Source organism: Fragaria vesca, linkage group LG6, assembly GCF_000184155.1.
Source record: "Fragaria vesca subsp. vesca linkage group LG6, FraVesHawaii_1.0, whole genome shotgun sequence".
Classification (NCBI taxonomy): domain Eukaryota; kingdom Viridiplantae; phylum Streptophyta; class Magnoliopsida; order Rosales; family Rosaceae; genus Fragaria; species Fragaria vesca.
In genome coordinates, this window is record NC_020496.1 from 30,743,046 (window position 1) to 30,765,876 (window position 22,831).

At 40.5% G+C, this 22,831-nt stretch overlaps 1 protein-coding gene across 1 annotated transcript; it reads right to left on the minus strand.

The window, feature by feature from the left end:
* Positions 1-948: 948 nt before the first annotated feature.
* Positions 949-21,956, minus strand: LOC101292150 (auxin transport protein BIG-like). Its single transcript, XM_004306005.1, has 15 exons — positions 21,670-21,956; positions 21,233-21,475; positions 20,633-20,655; positions 20,331-20,496; positions 14,148-20,209; positions 12,954-13,571; positions 12,661-12,841; positions 11,012-11,246; positions 6,370-10,917; positions 6,063-6,285; positions 4,965-5,366; positions 4,564-4,707; positions 3,225-4,244; positions 2,396-2,902; positions 949-1,975 (listed from the first exon to the last, which is right to left on the minus strand). The coding sequence occupies exons 1-15, from the start codon at positions 21,929-21,931 to the stop codon at positions 1,139-1,141; spliced, it is 15,471 nt and encodes a 5,156-aa protein (XP_004306053.1). The 5' UTR covers positions 21,932-21,956; the 3' UTR covers positions 949-1,138.
* Between the last annotated feature and the right edge of the window lie 875 nt (positions 21,957-22,831).

The window sequence follows — 22,831 nt, forward strand, 5'->3', positions numbered from 1 at the left end:
CTTTCCTTGTCTTTCAAGCCGCCTCAGTACACCACCTTATAAGTACAAGGACTGAGCAAACCCCTAACCTTGAAAGCCAGTAATCTTCACGCGCCGCTGCAGTGAGTTTAAGAAGCTAAACCAGGGATTGATAATGGCCACCATCGAAAGAGAGGAGGAGGAGGTTAACACCAGGGAGCAGCAATCTCGTTTTATGCCGTCTCAGTACTTTAAATGTCATAATTTGGATGTCTTAATACTTTTTAAATGCCACTACTCATTTTGAATGTCATAGATTCATGTGTTGGAAAAATAGATATCCTTTCGTTTCGACGAGGACATTGAGCAGTCTAGGAATAGAACGTGTTCCCTTGACCAACTGAAATATGTGTATCTATCTGCAGACTGCAGTATTGTTTTCCTGCTTGGATTAGGAAAACATTATTCTATACCTTTACATCTGCTCTGCAGACTGCGGTATTGATTTCCTGCTTTCAGGAAAACTTTAGTCTGTAGGCAATAGCCTTTACATCTGCAGACTGCAGTTGATTATTCATTTTCTTTTAGCAGTAAAATCTATGTTTATACCTCATGTATGTTTCAAACATTTGCTATCCCAAATTTTGATACAAGATAGTTTTTATAATTTAAGGTTTTTAACTTTTGTCGTGGACATTTTTCTTTCTTTTCTGAAAGAAACTTCATCACCTAGTTAAAGCAAATAGTAATATACCAAAATCTTTCACTTTTTATATCTCGACTCGGTAATTACCTTTGCAAGTTTACTACGAAGCATAATGTAAGCAAATTTTCTACAGATTTTGTTGATTCTTAAACTGGTAAAACTCAAGAATGTCAACCCCAACGACGTTTTCTAAGATTTCCAAAATGAGAAAACTACCGGCGGCTAAGAAAGAACTCTTCCTGGCTGTCAATGACTAGAAAAATGCACTTCAACATTTGCGTTTAGGGAGAAAAATAATTTTCATTACCAAAGGAGCCATATGTGCTACACAAGACTGTTTCTACCCACAATGTTCATGGGGTATGTATGTATGGAACACAACTTTAACACTAATGGCACAGGTCTATCATCGCCCCGTTACCAATACAATAAACAGATATCACGTACAGCTCTCTCAGTAGTTTCATCCGACTCTCAGCCTCTCCCTGCATTGATTGCTGCTCGCACAAAGTCCTCGCATTGTGTAATGCCACCCGACAGCACATCAGCCAATACACCAATTATGTCGAAAGCCTCCTGCAGATCACTCGCGGAACTCATCTCATCGAGCCATGACAACAACTCTTTTGAGAACTCTACCATCTCGCTCACATTCAGAAGCCTCTCTTTCATCACTACTTCCCAGCCTTCCAAGCTTCCAGAATCATCTTCCCCTTGAGACACTGTGGTAGAAGAACTAGCTTCTTTTCTTGCTGACAATGTCGCATTGGCTGCTGATTTTTTGACCTTGAAGAAACGTTGCAGCTGCTCAATCAGGCCAGTGTAGACGAGCATCGGTCGAACGACATTCAAGAGGTCATCGGCACCCCCAGTTTCTGCACTAGGACTGGGGCTGGTATTTCCAGACTCTATCCTGGCTGGTGAGGAGCTGGATGAGGTGCGACCTGCTGACCGACCATGAGTGTGCTGCATGTATGCATGGTAAATTCCACGCTGCAAGAAGGCACGTCGGTGTTGCAGCCAGGCTTCATGTGATTCTGACAGAAGCGAGTTCACCATCATAAACTGGACAGTTTCTTCGGATCCCATAGAAGGCTGTGTTCCAGGAGTGGAAGGTCTAGTATCTAAAGCAGAAGATGTCAAATATGTTGACACAGACTTTGCCATTGTATGGCGCTGAGATGAGCTTCCCTGATCAAGAAGGTGGCGAGCCATTTGGATCATGAAAGGGAGGAATCTGGAGTTGCTTTCTCTTCCACCACCTCTGCTTTCTGCACTAAATGATGCCCCAGTTGCAAATCGAGCTAGCATCTACAAAACAAAACGATTGATAGATATCAGGTCCAGACATGCAATGCAAAATCTCATAATAGTAGACGATTGTAGAGGTTCCTAAAACATCACCTAAAGCATAGCCACTAGGCATTTGAAACAGAATTTTAAAAATGGACTTTCTCTTGATTAAGCCCCCCAAAATAAAATTGATGTGATTAACCTCTTAAAGCAAGATCTTTTTGTTTGATACGAGCCTTTTAAAGCAAGATTAAACTGAAGAATTTTATCATATAAGACAATGCAGAACAAAATAATTATTTGTGAGCTAAAAATACCCAATAAATCAATTTGTTATCAATACTTCTCAAAACATAGAAAAAAAAACAGAACAAAAAAGTAATACAATAAGGAAGGCCAGATAATGATACTTCAGAAAACAAAGGTCAAGCAACATACCAGAACAATGTCATAAGTCAACAGCCGAAGACGGCTTCCATCAGCACGTCCAAGAGAGTTGAGGTTGTCCCAGTACTGGTCTACATAGCGACTATACTGTGCTAAAGGAACAGATGGACCTCTCACAGGGAACAAGGCATTGCAATGAGATTCATTGTTTCTGAGAGTCGCTCCTTCCCACTCTTTCTTTGGATTCTTCAGGGCAGCATCTGCTCTCTTGGCCTCCTGATGGCACTGGAAATGAATAATATTGAAATAACTAACAGTTGTATAGACGCACTCCCCACGGGCACTTCCAGAGGTCCCTGCACCTAAATTTACTCGCTTGCTAAAAGAGTAAACACCAAGCAAGTCAGTGGGCCTCAAACTGTAACCCTCTCGGCAAACCATGCATGCCAAGCCATCCTCCTCCTCCTCCTCCACATCTTCCAGACCCTCAAGCAGTGGCCGAGCAACAACAATACGCTCACCACCATCTGATGCTAGCTCTTGTCGCATTCCTAATCCCTGAGTTGATGGAAAATACAGGAGCTATCAGTTTCATCAATTATGTCATATCTTCAATACCAAATTACCAATTACAATGAAGGTTCAAATAAGAATTAATGCTATCTTCATTCCTTCTGACTAGCTTACACCATCTACTTAAAATTTTAATTTCTTTATTTGCTTTTACTCTAACACTAACAGTCAAGGTCTACTTTCGGGATAAGAATTATAGAGAAAGATCATCTTAATTTTTCAACAGAGAAGCATATGCCTTAACTCCAATGAACATTAAAAAAAAAATTAAAAAGAAAAAAGGAAAGAAGAATAAATGGCTACTTACATGAAGCAATTCCTCTCTCCTTCTTAAAGCTCTGCGCCTCATTTCATCCCTTGTGGCGTGTCTCAACCTCCGCACTTTCTCTTCCAAATAACCATCTCCTTTACCCTCCTTATTTGCAAGGGTGTCCAACAAGTTTTCAGCCCTTGCTCCAATCTCATTTTCCCCAGAGACACCTTCCAAAGCATGAAGCAAAGGTAATATATCTCCCTCATCAATACACTTTTGAGTAGCCAAATGTCCTGTCGCTAAGCCCCTTAGCATAGACAGTATCAGTGGAACAGAAGGCAGTTTTAAGCCCATCGCCCATTCTGCACTTGATCTAAAACCTGCCTGCCCAGCAACTGAAAAACTATCTCTTAGATGTCTAACCGCAACACCAGTGATACCCCTCTCAAGAAATATGTCTTTCAATCTCTCTCCACATGAACTAGTTTTAAGAGACTCGGAAACTCTTACAAAATTCTCCAAGGTGAACCTTTGCTTGGCAGCTTGCTGGGCAATGTTGTCATCTTTCGGATTTTCTTGATGTGCTTCCTGCAGCCGATCATATTCTCTCCAGTCTTGTAAAGGAGGGCTGAAGTGTTGAACAAGTGCTTCCATTGCCGCAGGTTCACCATATGTCAAGTAGGGTAAGATTCTTGCAACCATCTCAGTGTTCCTCTGCTGTTTGTTTGATATTTTAAGGCCTGAAGGATGAGATAATCTCTCAAGAAACATGAGGACTATTTTCTTGGCCTGTTCACCTGTCTCTTCACTGGTCACAGTAAGAGCACTCTGCGTGATACTAATGTTGTCACCTTCATTAGCTTCCAGTGTCAGACTCTCAACAATCAGAAGTATGCCTTCAGCTGGCTCCATGGCATCAACAGAGAAGGCATGTCTCGCAGTTTCAAGAAGTAGACCTAAAGCTCCTAACCTCAGTAAGGCCCGTCTATTCTCTCTTATCTTACAACAGTGCATTAAAAGATTTAGAACAGCTACCAACTGCTCTTGGTTGGACTTGAAGTTCTCCCGCAAACGCTGTACAATCAGAACAGAGTCAGCTATTTCAAAACAAAGGAATGAACAAGGAAAATAAAAGGCCAGTGAAGCAAATTCCAAACCATTTATTAACATTAAATGTTCCAGATGTGGCTTTACAACCTCTTCTCCATACAGAGGGAATTTACGACTTTAGAGGAATTATCTATAAGCTATGTTTCTTAAAAATTCTTAAGTTCTTAGCAATGAGTTATGGCAACCTCAAGGAACAAACTTATTTCATAAAATAACGGAGTGAAACATGAATACATAAATTTTTCATGAAGAGACAGCCAGAAATTTGATTTATGCAACACACCTGTATCATGCTCAATATAATTTCTAAGCCACCATATTCACGAACAGCACCTGCAATGGCAAACTCAACCTCCGGGTCTTGTGACTCCTCTCGATCTTCTTCCAATTCTTTTATCATGGGTTCTGTAGCTTCACCATCTAATCCCTGGAATATATATGATATCAACCAGATGTCAAGATAGGATCTAAGTGATATGCAGACAAGTAACACATTCAAAAAATTGAAGCATAATGTCACCTAAATGATGATGTATGTGCATGAACAAGATGGAAACCAAGGATCTGGATATAAATGTAACGATTTCCTTGGTGGATATATGGAATGAAGTGACTATCTTTTCATGTTACTTAAGGCCATGTATGAATTTATATAAACATGGGATGAGACCAGTGATAACAGACCTGAAGCCGATATGTCACTGTCATGGGTGGAGAGTCTCTAGCTGATGAAACAGCATTAGGAGATAAAAGTGCAGAATTAGCCATTGCGTTTGAAGATTGATTGGACTTCTTCCAGACTTGCTCGTACACTAGAGCTACGGTCAGATCAAGAGAGATAATATTCCCAGCAACTAACAATTCCATCCCATAGTCATCTTCAAGAAGTCCCAACAAATCCAACTGATGACAAATTTTATTCTTCACATCACGCATCAATGGACCAATCTCAGAACTAGAGTAGGGATTCTTTGTCATAGATCCCCTGATGAACTCTTCTTGTGTATGTGCCTTGTTTAGAACAAGCAGGTACACCGGCTCTGGCTTTGATGGGCAGATCAGATTGCAGAGCTGCTCCAGGATAAACTGCACATATAACAATATTAGTTCTGCCACATAGGTTGATATCGACAAAGCAAACTTGACTCCCGTGCTCACAAATTAAAGAACACGTGTGAAAAACACACATGTGAAATGAGAAGAGTAAATAGGCTAGTAGAAACTATGCAAACACCACAAGTATCGACATATCGACATTCTCCATATGTAACTAAAACAAAAAACAAAAATTACCTCACTGTGAAATAATGTGACGCTATTTTTCTACATAGATGGGTTACTTTAATATACTGGTCTAAAAGCATTATTTTGGCCCCCTAGACAATAATTTGTTATGGTTCCAGCTTTTCAATTTGGTTAAAACAAAAAAACAAGAAAATATAGGACAAATGAGGGAAGAAGGTGAGATATACGAGGCCGAAACAAGGGAAAAGGGATGGACAATATATTAAAACAGAGAGATGAAGGAAAAAAAATATATAGTTGCTTTTGGTTTTCAAATTTATACTATGAATCAGTCTACATAATAATTCCACCTTCATTCACATCTATCAGCTCTCTTCTACCCCACACTGGCATCCTCATTCCACCTTTAATTATTTTTTTTTTATGAGTCATTCCATATTTAATTGAAACTATAACCCACAGCCAAAAATACACATTAACAAATTGGGCCCATATAAAACCATAAAAAATTCATAATGTCAAAATTACAATCCATACCAGACAAGTTCGTCCTTTACTCTCCTCTGCATGGTTTTGCAGACCAAAAATACATGCCCGAATGAACTGCCGCTTATTTTCACTGCTTTCAAGCAGAAGGCTATCCAAAAGATCTTTTAGAAGACGATTGCAATCACTAATTAACTTTGTCTTCTGCACCACCAATCCGCGAATAACAATAAGTGCTTCAAGAATCTCTGAGAGCAGATTGTCTCGCATGAATCTGTCATCAAGACATAATAAGTATGATAACAAGAATGGTATCAATTATGCACTAAACAAAAAGTAGTCAAGAAGGCAGTCATACCTGGATCTAATATTTGGTACCTCCAAGAATTTGCCAAGCATCTCTATAAGCTTATGAAGGATGAACCCTTGTGAGATGTCAATATGCAGGCTCCTTTCCAAAGACTCAACATTTCCTACTTCTTGAGTGATAAGTTTACAAATTGTACGTAGACATCCCCGCACAGTCAAGAACAGGCGAGCATCTTCTGACTCTATCATGTTGAACAGTGACTCAAAATATTCAGCAGCACTTTCACCAGCAGAAAGAGTTGCTGGTAGCAAAGACACTAGTAAGTTCAATAACCGAAATCGCCTAGATGTACTTTGGGCACACAGCAGACTGATCAACATGCACATCTCGGACCTTATCGATTGAGAACAAGCACTAAGAACAAGTTCTGTGACCCATGAGCCCAGCTCAAATGCTGGTAAGTCGTTCTTAATTGTCTTACTAGCACGCCTCTTCCACCTGAGTGCATATTTCAGAGCCAGGAAATCTTGCCTTTGAGGTCGAGGCCTCTGGCTTCCACCTTTGACAGCCTGGGACACTTTGTACTGCCTTCTAACAAAATCAAGATATGACGCTCCCTTCTCCCACTCTGAATAGCTTAACAATTGAATATCCTGAGTCTTTTTAGATGCATCCCAGTTTTTATCCAATGATTCTGATGTGGGCTTACTCCCATTGCCAAGTCCACCCGTAGATCCAGAAATATTAGAGTTAGTTTCATCCTTGATTTGTGAACCGGTAGAAGCTTTTCCTGTGCTAGGCTCTTTATCTGGTAGATCGGGTTTTGGAGGAGTACATGCCTGAGATATAATCCTCAGACAAGGAAGAATAACGTGCTCAGATATAGCAGGATGCTTAGCTCCCAATTTGATGGAAGAAAACAACAGCTGAAAAACAACACGCAACCTTGACTCCCAAAATTCATCAGAAAGAGAACATACTTCTGACAGCAATGACAACTCTTCACGGGTGGCTAGAGCAATGTCCATAGAGCGATGATGTTCAAGGCAGTACATCACCTTTTTTTGAATTAAGCTGTTCAACTCGGTCACTGCATTCATATCACTCTCAGAAAATGCACAAAGAACTGCCCTAGCTTGGACACGAGCCGTTTTAGGACCTTGATGAATATTGTTCTCAAACAGTTCAGTTAAGATCCCAGCACCAACAAGTTGTTTCTTTGAATTGGCATGCTTTGACAGAACCTGTAATATCTCGAGACACTGTGTCACAAATGTAATAGCACATCCATAACAATTATTTGGAGACCTAGAAACAACAAATCTTGAAGCAGCCACACCATTATCAGACTGTTTTTGGTGCAAATAATTCATCAAAACCCGACGCAACCCTTGCAGTGTTTGAACACTTTTGCTGACCGAATCAAAAGCTGCTTTGCATTTCTCACCATATAAAACACCAAGAAGAGCTATTTTACGATTAATCTTACATGCAGGCCCAGGTAATGAAACCATCATTTGCTGCACAGAGTCCTTCTGTTGCGAGTCTATTTCATTCTCACCAACACTTGATACAATCTTAAGGAGAGGCTTCTTGAACCCTAAAAGTTGCTGATATCTCCTATGAGCATTTTCGGATTCTGTTTCTATAGCAGCTAACCCTCTCTTCATATCTTCATCATTCTCCATATCATCAAAAGCAAAACTTGGCTTTGCCATGAAGTTGAATTCAAATCGACCATATTTGCTGTACCCACATTCATTGCATAGAAAGGAATCTAGATTTTCATAATTGATGTTCCGGCATTGCCTGCATTGATATGCATTCTCATGGCAATTGCCACATATACCATGCTTATCGGTCACAGGTCGACTGCAACGTGGGCATTGCAATGGTTCGAGAGACAAAGCCTGAAGATTTTCATAAAAGGAATCCAGCTCAATCATGAAGTTGCAGGCTGTTATTGGAATAGGGAAGTCCACTTTCAATTCAGTTTGATTGAAAGCAAGATGACAACTCTTGGCACGTTTCCACAGAGACCAATTATTTTTCAATTCTGACAAGTCAGACACAGGCCTATTATTGTAGTACAGATTCAAAACTTTCACTGATTTAGACTTCCGCGCATCATGAACATTCATGGTCACCGTTTGGATGGTGTAACTTCCAGTGCATTTCACTATGATACGGTTGTCAGTGAATTTTGTTTCAGATTTCAGACTTTCTAGCTTCATCCTGCTATATGGAACTTCTGGAGAGCTGCAGGCAACACAAGGCTCACTCTCAAGATAGTAACCATCAAATTCAACTAATCCACTTAGAGTGTTGTAAATGCGGGAATTTGGATGATTGGCTAAAAGCTCATTTTGTGAATGAAGTGTCTCAAAGATGCATTTAATGACATCAGGGGTCAAGCATCGATCCACAAGTTCACTGCTGTTTTGCTTTGAGCTACTATCTGGCACTTTACCCAGAAACCACGTGACAAGTTCAGTATACTCGGCAATATTTTGACCATACATCGGCAGGAATTTGATCTTCTGCAAGAGAGCCATCAACATAGCTTCCTTGAATGACTGTTTTGCATGATGCCAGACACCATATAGAACACACTTGGCCTCTACGCGCACAGAGCTAGAATTCCATTCCAGCAAAAAGCAATCAATGAATTGCTTCAAGACATCTCCATCCTTGTCACTAAAGATATCTATCACCGACTCCATATCCACATAGGACTTCTCAACACTAGATTCTGCTCCTTCTTCGCTTTTCTTCTTCTTCTTTGGATCATGAGATTGTGTCACTGATTTGTTTGAATTAGGAACTGAATCCACAGCTTCATTTTTCTGTGATGAATGACCAATATCCTTTCCAGTATAAAATGACAAATTCAACAGCTTCAAAATCTGAATGACAGACTCTTCACCAAGATAGAACACTCCATTAATCAAGAATGGTAAAAAATCAGAATGCCTCAAACAGTACCTCTGCCAGTTCCGAGGCCGCGCTGCAGCTACTTCAGCCATAGTAGAAAGGCACTTAACAATCTTAACACTTCTTTCATATGACAAAGGATTTTGAAACCCACCAGACTTGTTTACATGTTTGAAAAGTTTTTTCATCTCACTTGAGAATTGCCAAGAGTCACGAACACTATAATAGTGAGTTTTGCTTCCACAGAGGTGGAGGAAAAGCCTTCTTGCGTATCTCCTAACAAATGTTGTGTGAGGATTGTTGATGTAACTGCAGAGAACATCTTGATACCCATCTAGCTTCAGATCCTTTCCCGAAGAAACTTTTTGAACTTTCTCTTTCTCCCCAGTCTTGTCTTGCTTTTCTGGTCTGACCAAGGTGTATACCAACCGGAAGGTATTTTCCAAAAGCAACCTATGGTAGTCCACAAAAATATCTGTCCGATGGGCTTTTGCATATGAGTCTGAAAAGAAAGGAGAAAAATTACCGGCAGCTAGATCTCTCCGAACTGTTAATAAAGCTCCACAGCCAGAACCAGGTCCTGCATTCTCATAACTCGCAGAAGGAGACTTGAAAACATGCACTAGCTGCTGCAGTATGTCCATCAAGTAGTTGACAACAGACTGTTGCCTAAGAGAACTGCAAGCACGAATCAGTTGAGACGCGAAGTCATTTTTCTCTTGATCATCCAATGAAGATGAAGCAGCAACTGAGCTAGAGGGGGAGATTTGGATGACACTTTTATCATGCACATCTGTTGTCACACTGGGTTTTGGCATGGAACTATCACTGCCAGGCTGGTGCCAGTTTCTTAACATCAAAGTGAAGAACATGAATACAAGAATTGCAACTTCCCCAAAAGAAGAGCGGGATTTGCCAGCAAATGGTTGGTTGAGATTGAGCTCATCCAGGAACCATCTAATCAGTTTCTCTAAATCTAAGCTCTCAGGTTTTGAGATGTCTATGAAAGGTCCACCAACAGCGGATGACAATCTGTAGAAAAGCTGCATAACAGGAATCGCCCGTACCCCGGAGGTTGATTGCATCCACCCTTTTAATTGTTCAAGAAGTTCAGACAGGATTAGGGAATTCAAAGCTCGTTTTGAAGCAGAAATTGATACTGGGTCATTCACTGAAGAAGAAAACTCCCCAGACTCACTGGGTTCGAGGACATGAATGGATGGAGTAGAACCCTGGGTCCTGGAATCTGCAGTAATTGGCAATATTGTTGAATCACCAGCATCATCTGATGTGAAGTGGAACTCATTGCCATCTCCCCCTAATGATTCCACTTCAATGGGTATTGCTGTCATAGGATGATCTCTAGAGTGTGGTGGAGGAAGACGGTCTGCATCAAGTACTTCATAACATGCCTCACAAAGATCAAAATCAGGACAAACAGTACAATGCCATCGCCGTCTAAGTATAGGAACAGTAGTGCAACCATCACAACAATATTGAACAGAAGAAGTGATTGAATCTTCTTCAATCATGACTTGGGCATTTCCACCAGTCGTATCAGCATGCACAGGAGCAGAAACTGCAATTTCTGCAGCATCATCTGTTGCCAACATTGTTTGTTTTGGAAAGGGAACTTGAAGCAACCTTGAAGATATAGCTAAGCTGAAAAGGAAAGGGCATCACACGTGAAGATCTGGAAATAATTGGAACCGAAATAAAATCAAGATAAAATCAATACTAATGAAGTATTGATTACCTGGTTGATGTCTGGACAGCCTCATTGGGAGAAAAGAGAAGCTTTTTGAATAATGAAACAGCAGGTCCAACAGAGTGCGCCCCTGTGTCCTTTCCATGTAAAGCCAAGCATTCGGCATAACAATAAATGAGCTCTACAGAAGATACGACAATGTTGTTCATTGTTTGTGTGTCAAGCTGCTCTAAGTCCAAAATCCCCCACAGAACTTGAATGAGCCCATCAACAACTTCAGAACCTACATCAGAAATGGAAACAGAGCTTCTTCAGTTTCAGATGAAAAAAGAATGCAGAACAAGTGCAACAACCAGGACAAGCAAAATGGTAAACCAAAAACTAAGTACATCTACAGAAATTGAGTAACAATTGAAAAATTGCATTTCGTTTTCACCAAACGTTTGATACATGATTAACAAAGGCTTGCTTAAACTCAGAGTACTGCTTCAAATAATAACATAAGCCCATGTGTGCTGGTGTGTGACTGACAAAATTTCCATCACGAAATGCCCCGAAACATTTTGGCGAAACCCAGTCAGATAAGCAAACATCAAAATCTTATAAACTGCAAAATTATGAGAGTGGGATTAAAACTTTCTGTTCAGCTATTGCCTCCAAATTTATTCTTTTAAACAGTGGCAATATGGAGTGCGAGAAGTTAGATAGGAGTGGAATAACTCTGGCTACAGTTATCAATAGGAGTTTGGAATGTCAGAAAAACATAACAACAAATCATATGCATTGGAGGAGAAAAGAAAAGGGACAAAAGTAAATCTACAATATAAATGATTAACCACAAAGAAAATTTACATAAGAATGATGTGAGATGCACTTGATAAAGCCAAATGGTATCGTAAACATCCTCACTTCGTGCATGACTGAAATCTCTACAAATAACTAAGAGGAGAATTGTAATTGTATATAAACTAGACAGCTCTAACGAGATTGCAAGCACAAACAATAATGTGTGCCAACAAATTTAGATATAAAGAATATGAACAATTTGAAATTAGCCCCCACAATTTGCACAGAATCAAGGGCACAGGTAAAACACATCATAAATTGATAAGGTGAACATCCCGCAACAAGCAACTTAGCAGTACCAAAAATCAGCAAAGAGCACTTTAGCACCCACAAGCATTGCTGATTATTTATTGCGGCTCTAGGTTAAAGTAAGAAGATGTGATTCATAACTTTATACTTGAGGAACATATACTAAAGAATTAAATTCAGTTTACCCCCATGAAGTTTGGGAGTAACTTCATGTTAATCCCTATACTTTCAATTTCATCAGTTTACCCCTCAAACTTTTGAATTTTCCTCAAGCGTGACCAAATGTCATATATTCTGTCTAAATCGGACGTTAACTATGAGGCCAGTATCTAGAATTTGGGCAAATCGGATCTTATATGTCCAAATCGAACCTTAACTGCTGATAATTAAATGTCAATTCAAACGGAATATGAGAATTTGGGCACGGCAGACAGAAATTGAAGAGTTCAAGGGGTAAACTGATGAAAATAAAAATGTAGGGACTAACATGAAGTCACCCCCAAACCACAAGGGGGTAAACTGAATTTAATTCTATACTAAATCCACCACAAGAGAAGGAACAATTAAACAATAATGGTGCTTCAGAGAATGTAAACCCCTACCATTTATCTCTAAGAAAGCAGCTAGGTTAGAACGACGGTGCAGTGCAATCTTAGATACAGCACGCATCTGGGCTGTGAACTCCTCGACTATCCAAGTTCCTGCAGTACCACCAATCCCAAGCCTGGAAGATAGTACAGACGTCGATTTCACCACCCCAGAAAGACGCATGGCATCCTTGACCTACAGAAAAAGATGTCAATAGCAAGTATGTTCATTTAATTTTGTGCAAATAAGGATGACTGAACAGAAGCATAATTTTCAGTGAATCATATGCATTGGCATTAGAAATTACATTGTAGTATGTGTCTTTTTTGGGGTACACAGCCTGCAAGACACGACAAGCAGCTGCCTGCAACAAGGGCTCTCGATCACTTTCAAATATGTTTTCTAATAATTGCTTACACCTTAGTTTGCTCAACTCCAGATTAACTTCTTCAACTCTTGAGCTACCTTGAGACCGGCACAATGAATAAATCCTGGACAGAAGCTTAAGGCCATCAGCTATGACCTGCTCCTGTATAGGAGCAGACTGCATCGACCGGCGTTTTTTGCCAGATCCTGCAAGCAGGGAATTACAACCAAGCACACGTGCTTCCATATCCAGTACAGCATCCATTTTTTCTTTCCAACCAAATTCATCTTTAGCTCTACCATACACTTCAAGACAGTCAATTCTAGGCAGAGCTGATCCATTGAAGGACGGTCCAACACAGATGGTAAATTCTTCATCAGCAAGGAGTGACTCAGCAACTGTAAAAGGAATATCATACCAAGACCGCATGCCTTCATCTAATTTAATCACCCTATGGAATATAGTAATATCAGAAGGTATATGACTTGCTGATGTATTACCAACATGCACACGAAACCCAACCATGATGATATCGGGGTTTGAGTTGAAGACAGATATCTGAGGAAGAATACAATTGATGTTAAAACCTTAACATTTAAGCTAAATATATAAAATCAAATTATATGAAAAAACCACAGAGAAAAATCTTGACAGCACAAAAAAGAAGACAACATCAGAAGAAACAAAAATTTACGTGACTAGTTATTATGCTACTAAGTAAATTAATTCCCAATACTGCAATCAAACCTCTCAAAAGAATTAAATGAAGAGGGATGGATATAAGAGCAGAGGGACAAGAAGTCCATCTGAGGGAAGTCCACAATAAACACTATATCAGTGACATGAACAACCCCATGGAAAATTGAGCACCATGAGCTTATTAGTTAGACATACAATCACATTTGCTTAGAACAAAGCCTCCAATGAATTACTGATTAGCTCCATCATCATGATGAGAGATAATGACAATTCATCAAAATGAGACTCCTTCACTTGCTTTGAAAGATGAGAACATAATTTTCTGTAATTGCATATTAATACCCATTATATACTATATATATCATGCCTCAATCAACCACTCGACCCTGAAGCATGGCATGCACGTAATATGACTAGTTACTTTCAACAATTTACCTTAAAGCCTGCAGGGTTTGGACTCTCTAGATAGCCATCATCAGATGCCAAGCTCTGCTTAGCTCCTTCAGAATCACCATTTCTGATAGCATCACCACCCAGTTTCACATCTGCGGTTATGCACAATGTTTTCTCAAAAAAATCAAGGGGGAATTCAGGGTTAACACCAGCATAAGCCTTATTGCTGAGGATTCCAGAACCCAATTTTTTTACTTTCTCTGCTGTTGCACTAGCACCAGCATCAACTCCCACAGGAACATGCGAGTAGATTTGAAGGCTACCATCATCATGTAAGACAAGACAGTGAATCTTATCTTTAGATAATGGCTTATACGCAGTCACTCCAACTAAAGGTGAAGTCGAGCCCACTGCATGTCGCAGGTTCTGTGCAAATAAATCATCTGCTCCCATGGATACAACAATTGCAGAGTTCAATTTTATAGTAGAGAAGCAAACAAAAAGGCCACTGCCAGCCAGCAATTCCTTCCAACGATGAAGTCCAGCAGACCGCAGTTTACCATCTTGGTCCTCATATATAGTGGATACTTCACTCAAAGAAGCCGCATCCAGGCTTAGCCGTCCTACCAAAGTAGTCCCATCTTGATAGGATAGAAAAAGTAACTTGTATGCCGATGAGAAGTACAAAGATGAGCCCTTGGAATCAATTTCTCTATCCTGTATCTGGATTACTTCCTTCAAAGGTGTAGCCCCAACATTACCTTCCACTGACAATTCTAGCCTTAACAACCTTCCATGATCTGAAAGAACAATTAGAAATGTCCTTCCATGAGAGGCCACAAGAAGGGTTGCATCCACAATCATACCATCTGGCAGCGTAAAGTAGTGTATGGGACTGATGTTATCCTGAGATAGATCATATATTTTGACAAATCTGTTGGTAACCACCATTAATTGAACCTGGGAACCTGGAACCCAGTCTACCCTTCTGATATATGCACCTTGCAGGGCCAGTTCAATGGCAAGACGATCAGTCACTTCGCCACGAGGATTCAAGGTGAGAACCTGGCAATCTTCATAACCTGCTACTGCAAGATAATTCTCCACAACTGGATTGAAAGTAAGATGCACAATTTCAAAGCGTACAACATTCTTAGAAAGGGGTTTGACATTGGTCTTGTCTGCAGTCACAGGTGCAATGGTGGCTTGTCCAATCAACTGCCCAACATCAAATATTGCAACTTTATCACCTTCTCCCACAGCTAGTCTCCCTCGAATACTGACACTAAGCAAGGATTTGACAAGAGATCCACTAGCTAAGTGTGATTTAAGTTCCTTGGCATTTGAATAGTCTGCTTTTATCTTCAGGTCTAAAGACCCACTTTTGTATGCCTTCTTCAATTGCAAGAGCTCAACACCAAATGAAACCACCTTGTCTTTGCCAAGAATGATTTTGTTATCTTTTGACAATGTGGAGTCCCTTTTACTACTTATATAAGGGAACAATGAGGAGCAAAGCGCAAGCACCTTACCTTCCACATCAAGATCTTCAAGCAATGGTCTGATCCCATCTTGAACCTCTCTTGGGATAGAGAGTCTGAGAGAGTTATCTATATCAGTACTATCCTCGTCAAGATCTGAATCACTTTCTGGTAACTGCTCTCCATCTTCTGTGAAGGGTAAAAAGGACTGGAAATTACTGGAACTGCGGACTGGGCCACTACTAACACCAGTGAACTTGCGTGGTTTTAAGCATTGGCAGTTGCTTCCTCTAACACCCCCAGCTCCACAATCACAAAAGAAACGACTAGAACGAGAATAAACAACACGATGACCACGATGACAAACTTTTGCACACACAGAGCAACAGCCTTTTGAGACAGTCAAATCACATGTATAACAGAAGTACCAGTGCTGCTCCATGAAATTGCTACCACTAGAAGTAAATGTACAGACTTTAGAAGCAAGGGCCCTATCGCTGTTGGTATCATCTTCATCATCCTTATCCAGGCTAGCCACCTCCCCGTCAGAAGTTCCATCATCCTCATCTTCATCTAAAGAATTTGCATCACATTCAAGAGCCATTGACCCGCCTTCTTGATTAGTAGAAAGGACCAATGTCTCAGAGGTCTTCCTTGATCCAACCTGCCTTGAAGCAGTAGGTCCCACATCATGAATAATGCCAGAAAGAGACTTCCCAAATGACCTTTCTGGGATATTCCTACCAGACCCACAATCACTTAACACACACTCCAAAAACCCAAAAAGAAACTTCAGGCCTGGTAGAAGAGAATCATTGCCGGCCAGCTTCTCCATCAGCATTATGGTTCTCTTTAAAAGCAATTTCAGAGAAGTATCCCCTTTGGATAGTTGAACAACAAAATGGAAAAATGCTTTGGCAACATGAATATCGAATTGCAAAAAGGCAGTATCAAGGGAAACCAGCACAGCTTCAAAAATATGACTCTGGAGTTCCACTGATTGCAAATCCGAAGGTGGGGATACGAGGGATAAAATAAAGTTCATGGTCGACTCCCTGAGAGAGACAGGACTTCCTTTTGCACCATTTATTCCATCGGAAGCTTCCATAACGCAACCTAAAAGCCTCTTCTCTAACCATTTGGAGAGTTGAAGTGAGTCCATGCTGAGAAACTTCTTTTGCATCCTCTGTTTAAGGTCAGGGCACAGGTCTCCACTCAGTAAATCAACAAAAAAGCCAAGAACCTTCACGTTAACTGTTTCTGAGTAACAATTATGTAGAGAGTCTATCAGAATCAGCAGATCACCACGTTGCAAACTGAAAAGCTCCTTCACCTTATCTGAAACACCACCCACACCAAGATAAAATTTGAAGATATCAACCTTGGTAGGGTCTTTCCTTAAGCTATCCATTGTATCAACAGCCTTGGTGATTATGCACTCCTGGATACTGCTGTCACTTACACCTTTGGAATTGATATCCCCTAAAAACTGCTCCAGGTGCTCCAATAGAATCAAATTGGAATGTTCTGGCCCTAGCAATCCCGCACTCAAGCTGTCATACATATTTTCACATTGCCCATGAACACTTTCAAAGATTCTGTCAAACTTGATTGTCACTACTGAATCAAGCATTTGACAAAGTACATCACTCTCCAAGCAGACATTTCCCACGATATCTTTTACTTTCAACAGACCAACCAGAATGAAAATGATCTGCCTTATGTTAAGGATGCAAGAAAGAAGGATTCCACTAGGAGTTTGAAGATTAAGAGGGAAACCATGATACATATTTTTCCACCAGGTCCTACACAAAATTCCTGAAGCTCGTTTATCAATAATAGCATCAAATTTCACCAAGAGATCAAGAACAGACTCCAGACGAAAACCAGTTCCTGTCTTTTCAAGCTCATCCTGAAGGCACATGTCAAATCCAGAATGTTTGAAAAGCAATAGTGGTGAAAACCCATTAGCATCCTTCAGGCTACTAAAGGTAGCGATGAATGCTCTCTGATAAACTTGTAGATATTTATTCAACAAAGATGAAATTATCTTGAACAACGATGGAAGTTGACCAGCAACCACCAAGGAGGCAACTATCCCTTCAGCAACGGTGATATACTCGTTGTCCTTAGACATGTTGGGCATCCAGTTTGCACCCACACCTGGAACTGTATTCTTCACACCATACCTACAGATGCCAACATCAAGCACGCCTGCTGCCAAAGACAACCATATCGCATTTCTCATAAAACCCCAGCCTAACTCCTCAATGTGCTCAGGTATTTGTTCCGCATCCAAGTGCTGAAGCAGATAAACTATAACTTTAGATAAGTTTGTATTCTCAACACCAGAAGCATGATTACCTAATATTGAATGGCTGAAGTAAAAGAAATTTTCCATGTCAGAAATGTCAAGAGTCTGTGGATCACTCCAAAAAGGAAGCTGATTGTGCTTTGAAGTGCCCATGGTTGGAAAATCCCAACAAAGTACAAAAATGTATCTTTCAACAATAAGATCCTCCACCACTGCAGCCTTCTTATCTTTCCAGACCCCAATAATGGATGACATGGTTGAACAGATATCATCCCAACTCAAGCATAAGCTATCAATATTGAGACCATCTGTAGACAGTGAAGCAGGAAGGGCTGATATGTCAATCAATTGGTGTATCAAGGGACTGATATCAGGCTCTTCTTCGAACCAAGCACCCATGACATTGTCACATACAATTGATACCCAGGATGACAAATGATCATTCCCAAGAGGTGAACTTGAGTGTGGAGCTACCCTCAACTTGGACCGTAGATGTACAAGTAGTGACGAAGGAAATGTCTGTGGGTAGAATATCATATGACGAAGCACTACAATCAACCTTGAAACCAGTAAAGCCCAGCAAGACAAATGTGCACCGTTCAGATCCAAAGGTGGAGGACCAATTGCTCTGAGAGTGGAAAATATTAAGTTTGCATGCGATGCTTTTTCCTCTTCGGACGACAAGTGAAATGCCATAAGAAGAATCTCAATATGAAAAACCGATGGAAGGGCCTCAAGCAGTTCTTTAAAAGTGGAACATTTTAAAGAAATGGCTTTTGTCTTCTGGATAATATAATCCACAAAGCCCTGGAAAATTTGGTCTCTCAACCGGCTGCCAGCCAAACCCACCCTACAGAAAAGGATGTGAGCTAGTAAGGTAAGGGTCTGACTATTGTAAGCAAAAATATCATTCTCAACATTCAAGATTTTTCCAACCAAGTACTCTTCCAGTGCATCAGATAAAGCATGACGTGTGACAAGGTCCTGCAACAAGTCGAAGCAAAGTTCATGGACCTGGCCAATTTTTCTCTCTTCTTGTGAAATGGAATAGCACTCGGGGTTCCTCTCCTCAGAACATCCCTGACCTTGGAGCAAGTAGAGAAAAATATCTATATGGCTTTTGCTAAGCTTCGTACAGCTATCCTCAAAAAAAGACGGGTACCATTCAGGAGAGAAGATGCACACTCTAAGAAAACTAAGCAACTCTGTAGCAGCTTCCATGGGCATATTACTCAGGCTGGAGCTAGAATTGACAACAACAGGTGGCTGATCATATCCATCTGTAGAACCCCGGCCACTCTCTGAGAATAGATCTCCAAAAAGGGCTTCATCTTCATGACAAACAATATTTTCCACTTCAGAGCTGCAAGTAGTTTTTGCACAACTAGAATATGTCCTCTCCACTTTTGGCCTTAGTTTCACTCCCTCAGAATGAAGGAAAAAGATAAGATGCAGCAGATTGTCCATCCACTGATTTGAGGAAGGGAAGATTATCCTCACAAGTTGTTCGAACGTGTACCTCTGAAGTAAAGGAACTTTCTCAGAATGAACCAAGCATGAAGGGGAATCAAGAGAACTGATATTACTGCCAGTAAGTTCTGTGTCGTACTCCTTCCAATTGACAGCCCGATTAGTTTGCCTCTTAAGGTCGTGAATGAGCATCAATATGTAAATAACAATCCGCGGAAAATAAGCTAGTGGGGGCTTCAAGTTAGCAGCAGAATTGTTATATCTCCATATAGAAGAATCTAAGTTGTCCAGTATTGAAGCTATCAAGCAGACTTGGAGGTTCAAAAATACACTGCTGTTGCAGAAAATAACCCGGACAAGTTCAATAAAGTCTTCCAATAACAACAGACTGAGGCTCTCAAAGCTACCCTCAACTGGAACATGGCTGTTTACAAACTCAAATCCAGGTCTAAACAACCTGGGTATTGCATCAGCAAGAGAGCCAACTGCTTGCACCAAGGGAGCATCGTATTCAATGTACGGGATGTCCTTTGCAACACTTCCAAGTAGCTTTATAATCCTCAAAGTGAAGGACAGTCTCTTGCAGAAGCTTGTCCCAGACAACTTATCATCAAACACATCTGGGAGTACAATAAGTTGTTTGCAGAGCAAAAGCAAACGTTGAATACACCCAACATGAGCAACTGCCCAATGCTGGGATAAAAAAACCAACTTGTTCAAATCTTGGTGGAAAGTAGGCCCACCAAAGCCAGTGGTCTGCCTATCAGACTGTACGCACTCAGAAGCTAAAGACATAAAAAGGTGATCCACCGGTTTCTCTGCCCTTGAGCAATTGACACCTGCTCGTAAACATAAAAGTGTATCATAAGTCCTAAGAAATCCATGAGGCAGCAACACTTTAAGACTTACAAGAAAGAAAATAATAATAAATAAATAAACATAAAAGGCCACACAAAATACCTTGAGGGCCACACTTAATATGATTATCAAACTCGGTACCACTAGAACTACCAGTAACAGATATTGACAAGTCTGCAAGGCTATCTAGAGGGAAAGGCTTCCGTGCCTCTGGTGCTTTATCCATTCCATCAACCAATGCTATCTCCAGAAGTTGCATCATGTTATTCTGCGAAACCAAACAAACCCAAATATATAAGTATACCCACTATTAACCCCTCCCAAACATGCATACTGATAGCAGCAAAACATTAAATACAAAAGGTTGATTGCCATATCCTCCACCACAAGTGACATAAATGTACATAAAGGACATTAATTCTGCCAACTGAACAAATAAATGACTGAAGAAAGTAGATTTGCAATGGGTTTTATGGTAAGCTTGCGATGACTGAAGAGGCAAGTTCTTGATCATATATGACATCATGTTAACAATGAAAGGTATGACATATGACATCATTGTTTCCTACAAAAAAAAAAATGATAACAATGAAAGGAAAAATGTCATACCAAAGAACCATGACATGACATGTATATTATAAGTAATCACTAAACAGAACTTGATGCCTGTTGAGCATCCAGACTTATCCTTCATAGAATCTTCTGCTGTATTCTGCTACTATGTCTTCTCGACTTAGACAAACATTCTTTATCTTCACCTAAATATATGTTTCTTTAATAAAGTTTTACTTCTTTTTTCGGAAAATATATAACAAACATCTGAATCACTTGTAGACTCCAGAACGCACATTTGAAGTTTGTAACAGTAAGACGGTAGTAACATTAGACAGCCAAACTATACTAAAGCACAGTTTATGGACATGAACACCATGAAAAGAGCCAGTCAAAGCATCCTGACGTCCCTCACACCATCCATAAAGGACACTGGACACATACAGCTCAACAATAACTTCCTACTGCGATACTACTACGTTCAATCACCACAATACAAGCTGATGCGAAACGAAACAAAAGTAGAGCCTTCAAACTAAACAGATCATTGCAACATAGCTTAAAAACAATAAAAGAAAACGCGAAAACCTGAATAGTCATGTCGTCGCTGCCGAATTCTGATCTTTCCAGATAGCATACAGCAAATTCCAGAGCCAGCTGCACAGTGGCCACAATTATCGCTTCCGCTTGCTCCACTACGTATGCGAAATTCAAAAGCAAACAAAAAAGTAAGCACATTTCTAACCAACACAGAGAGAAAATCAATCACGATTGTTCTACTTGTACATGAATCTCTTCGAAATCAGTAACAGTTACAAAAGCATGAAAATTCAAACGCTAAACAGGAAGCAAAAGCGAAGAAGGAGACGGAGATGAAGCGGAGGAGTACCGGAGAGAGATCGGGAGGCGGAGACGACGGCGTAGGCGAGGGAGTATAGAGCTTGAATTTGCGAATCGGTCCATGATTGGAGCCCTAGCTTGCCGTCAGCGGCGGGCTGGACGCCGCGTTTGAGAATCAGGAGAAGGCAGTGGAGGCCAGGAGTGATGGAGTCGGAGTCGGAGCGGAGGCAGAGGAGGAGATCAGCGGCGGCGATGGGCTTGGAGTCGGAGGAGTAGAGAGAGTCGGCGAGCTTGGCCAAGGCCTCGGCCATGAGACGATCGGGTGTGAAAGTGAGAGTGAGAGACGAAGAGGGAGTCTTCAGTGAGATGGAAATGGGAAGAGAGAAAAAGAAATATAAGAATGATGAGTCGTGGTGTGCTTAAATTGCTTGATGGGTTTTTCTAGAGGTACGGGGGAGGGAGGTTTTGCTTTTTTACCAAGCAAAAGTTGATTCTTTGCTTTTGGTCTTTTAAAGTGAGAGAATATTGTTGCCGTGGTGTTGAGGGGAGAAGCTCGGGCACCGGCGGCAGGAGAGACCGGATGTCGGAAACGGGGTTTGGTTGTGTGATGTGTTAGGTTGACTGTCGGATTTGGGGTTTCGGCTCTCGTCTTACGATGTTTTGTTGCGAAAATTATACAGTGTGTTAATGTATGACATGTATCAATTTTATTCTAAAATTGTAAAATGATTTTCTCAAAATAGGGTTGTACTTTTAGGCACCGAAAAAATCGAAACTGGCCAAATCTCACCGGTAATGAGAAACCGAAACCAGATGGAACCGAGGCCATCAGTTCCAGAAGCCGCACAAAACCAAGCATTACGATATCAGTTTGTGGTTTTGTACATCTAAAAAAGTGATTAAACCGAACCAAACCAACATATATTCATTTAATATTAATACTTAATTCTACATTAAGTGTCATGGTCTTATTAGTTATGAGTTATATATTATAGGCTTCCACACACAGGATTATATTTATAAGTGTCTAAGTCTATATTAATTCCCTCTAATGCAATCTTCCCTTTTGTTATGAGCTCCTTTTAATATTCATACAATAACTACTAGGCTACGCCTTATACATAATATTCCTACATAAGCAATACTAGATATGGACAAGTAGATGCAGAGTAACAAACTCAATATCCTAACACAAGCTCATGTTCAAAATT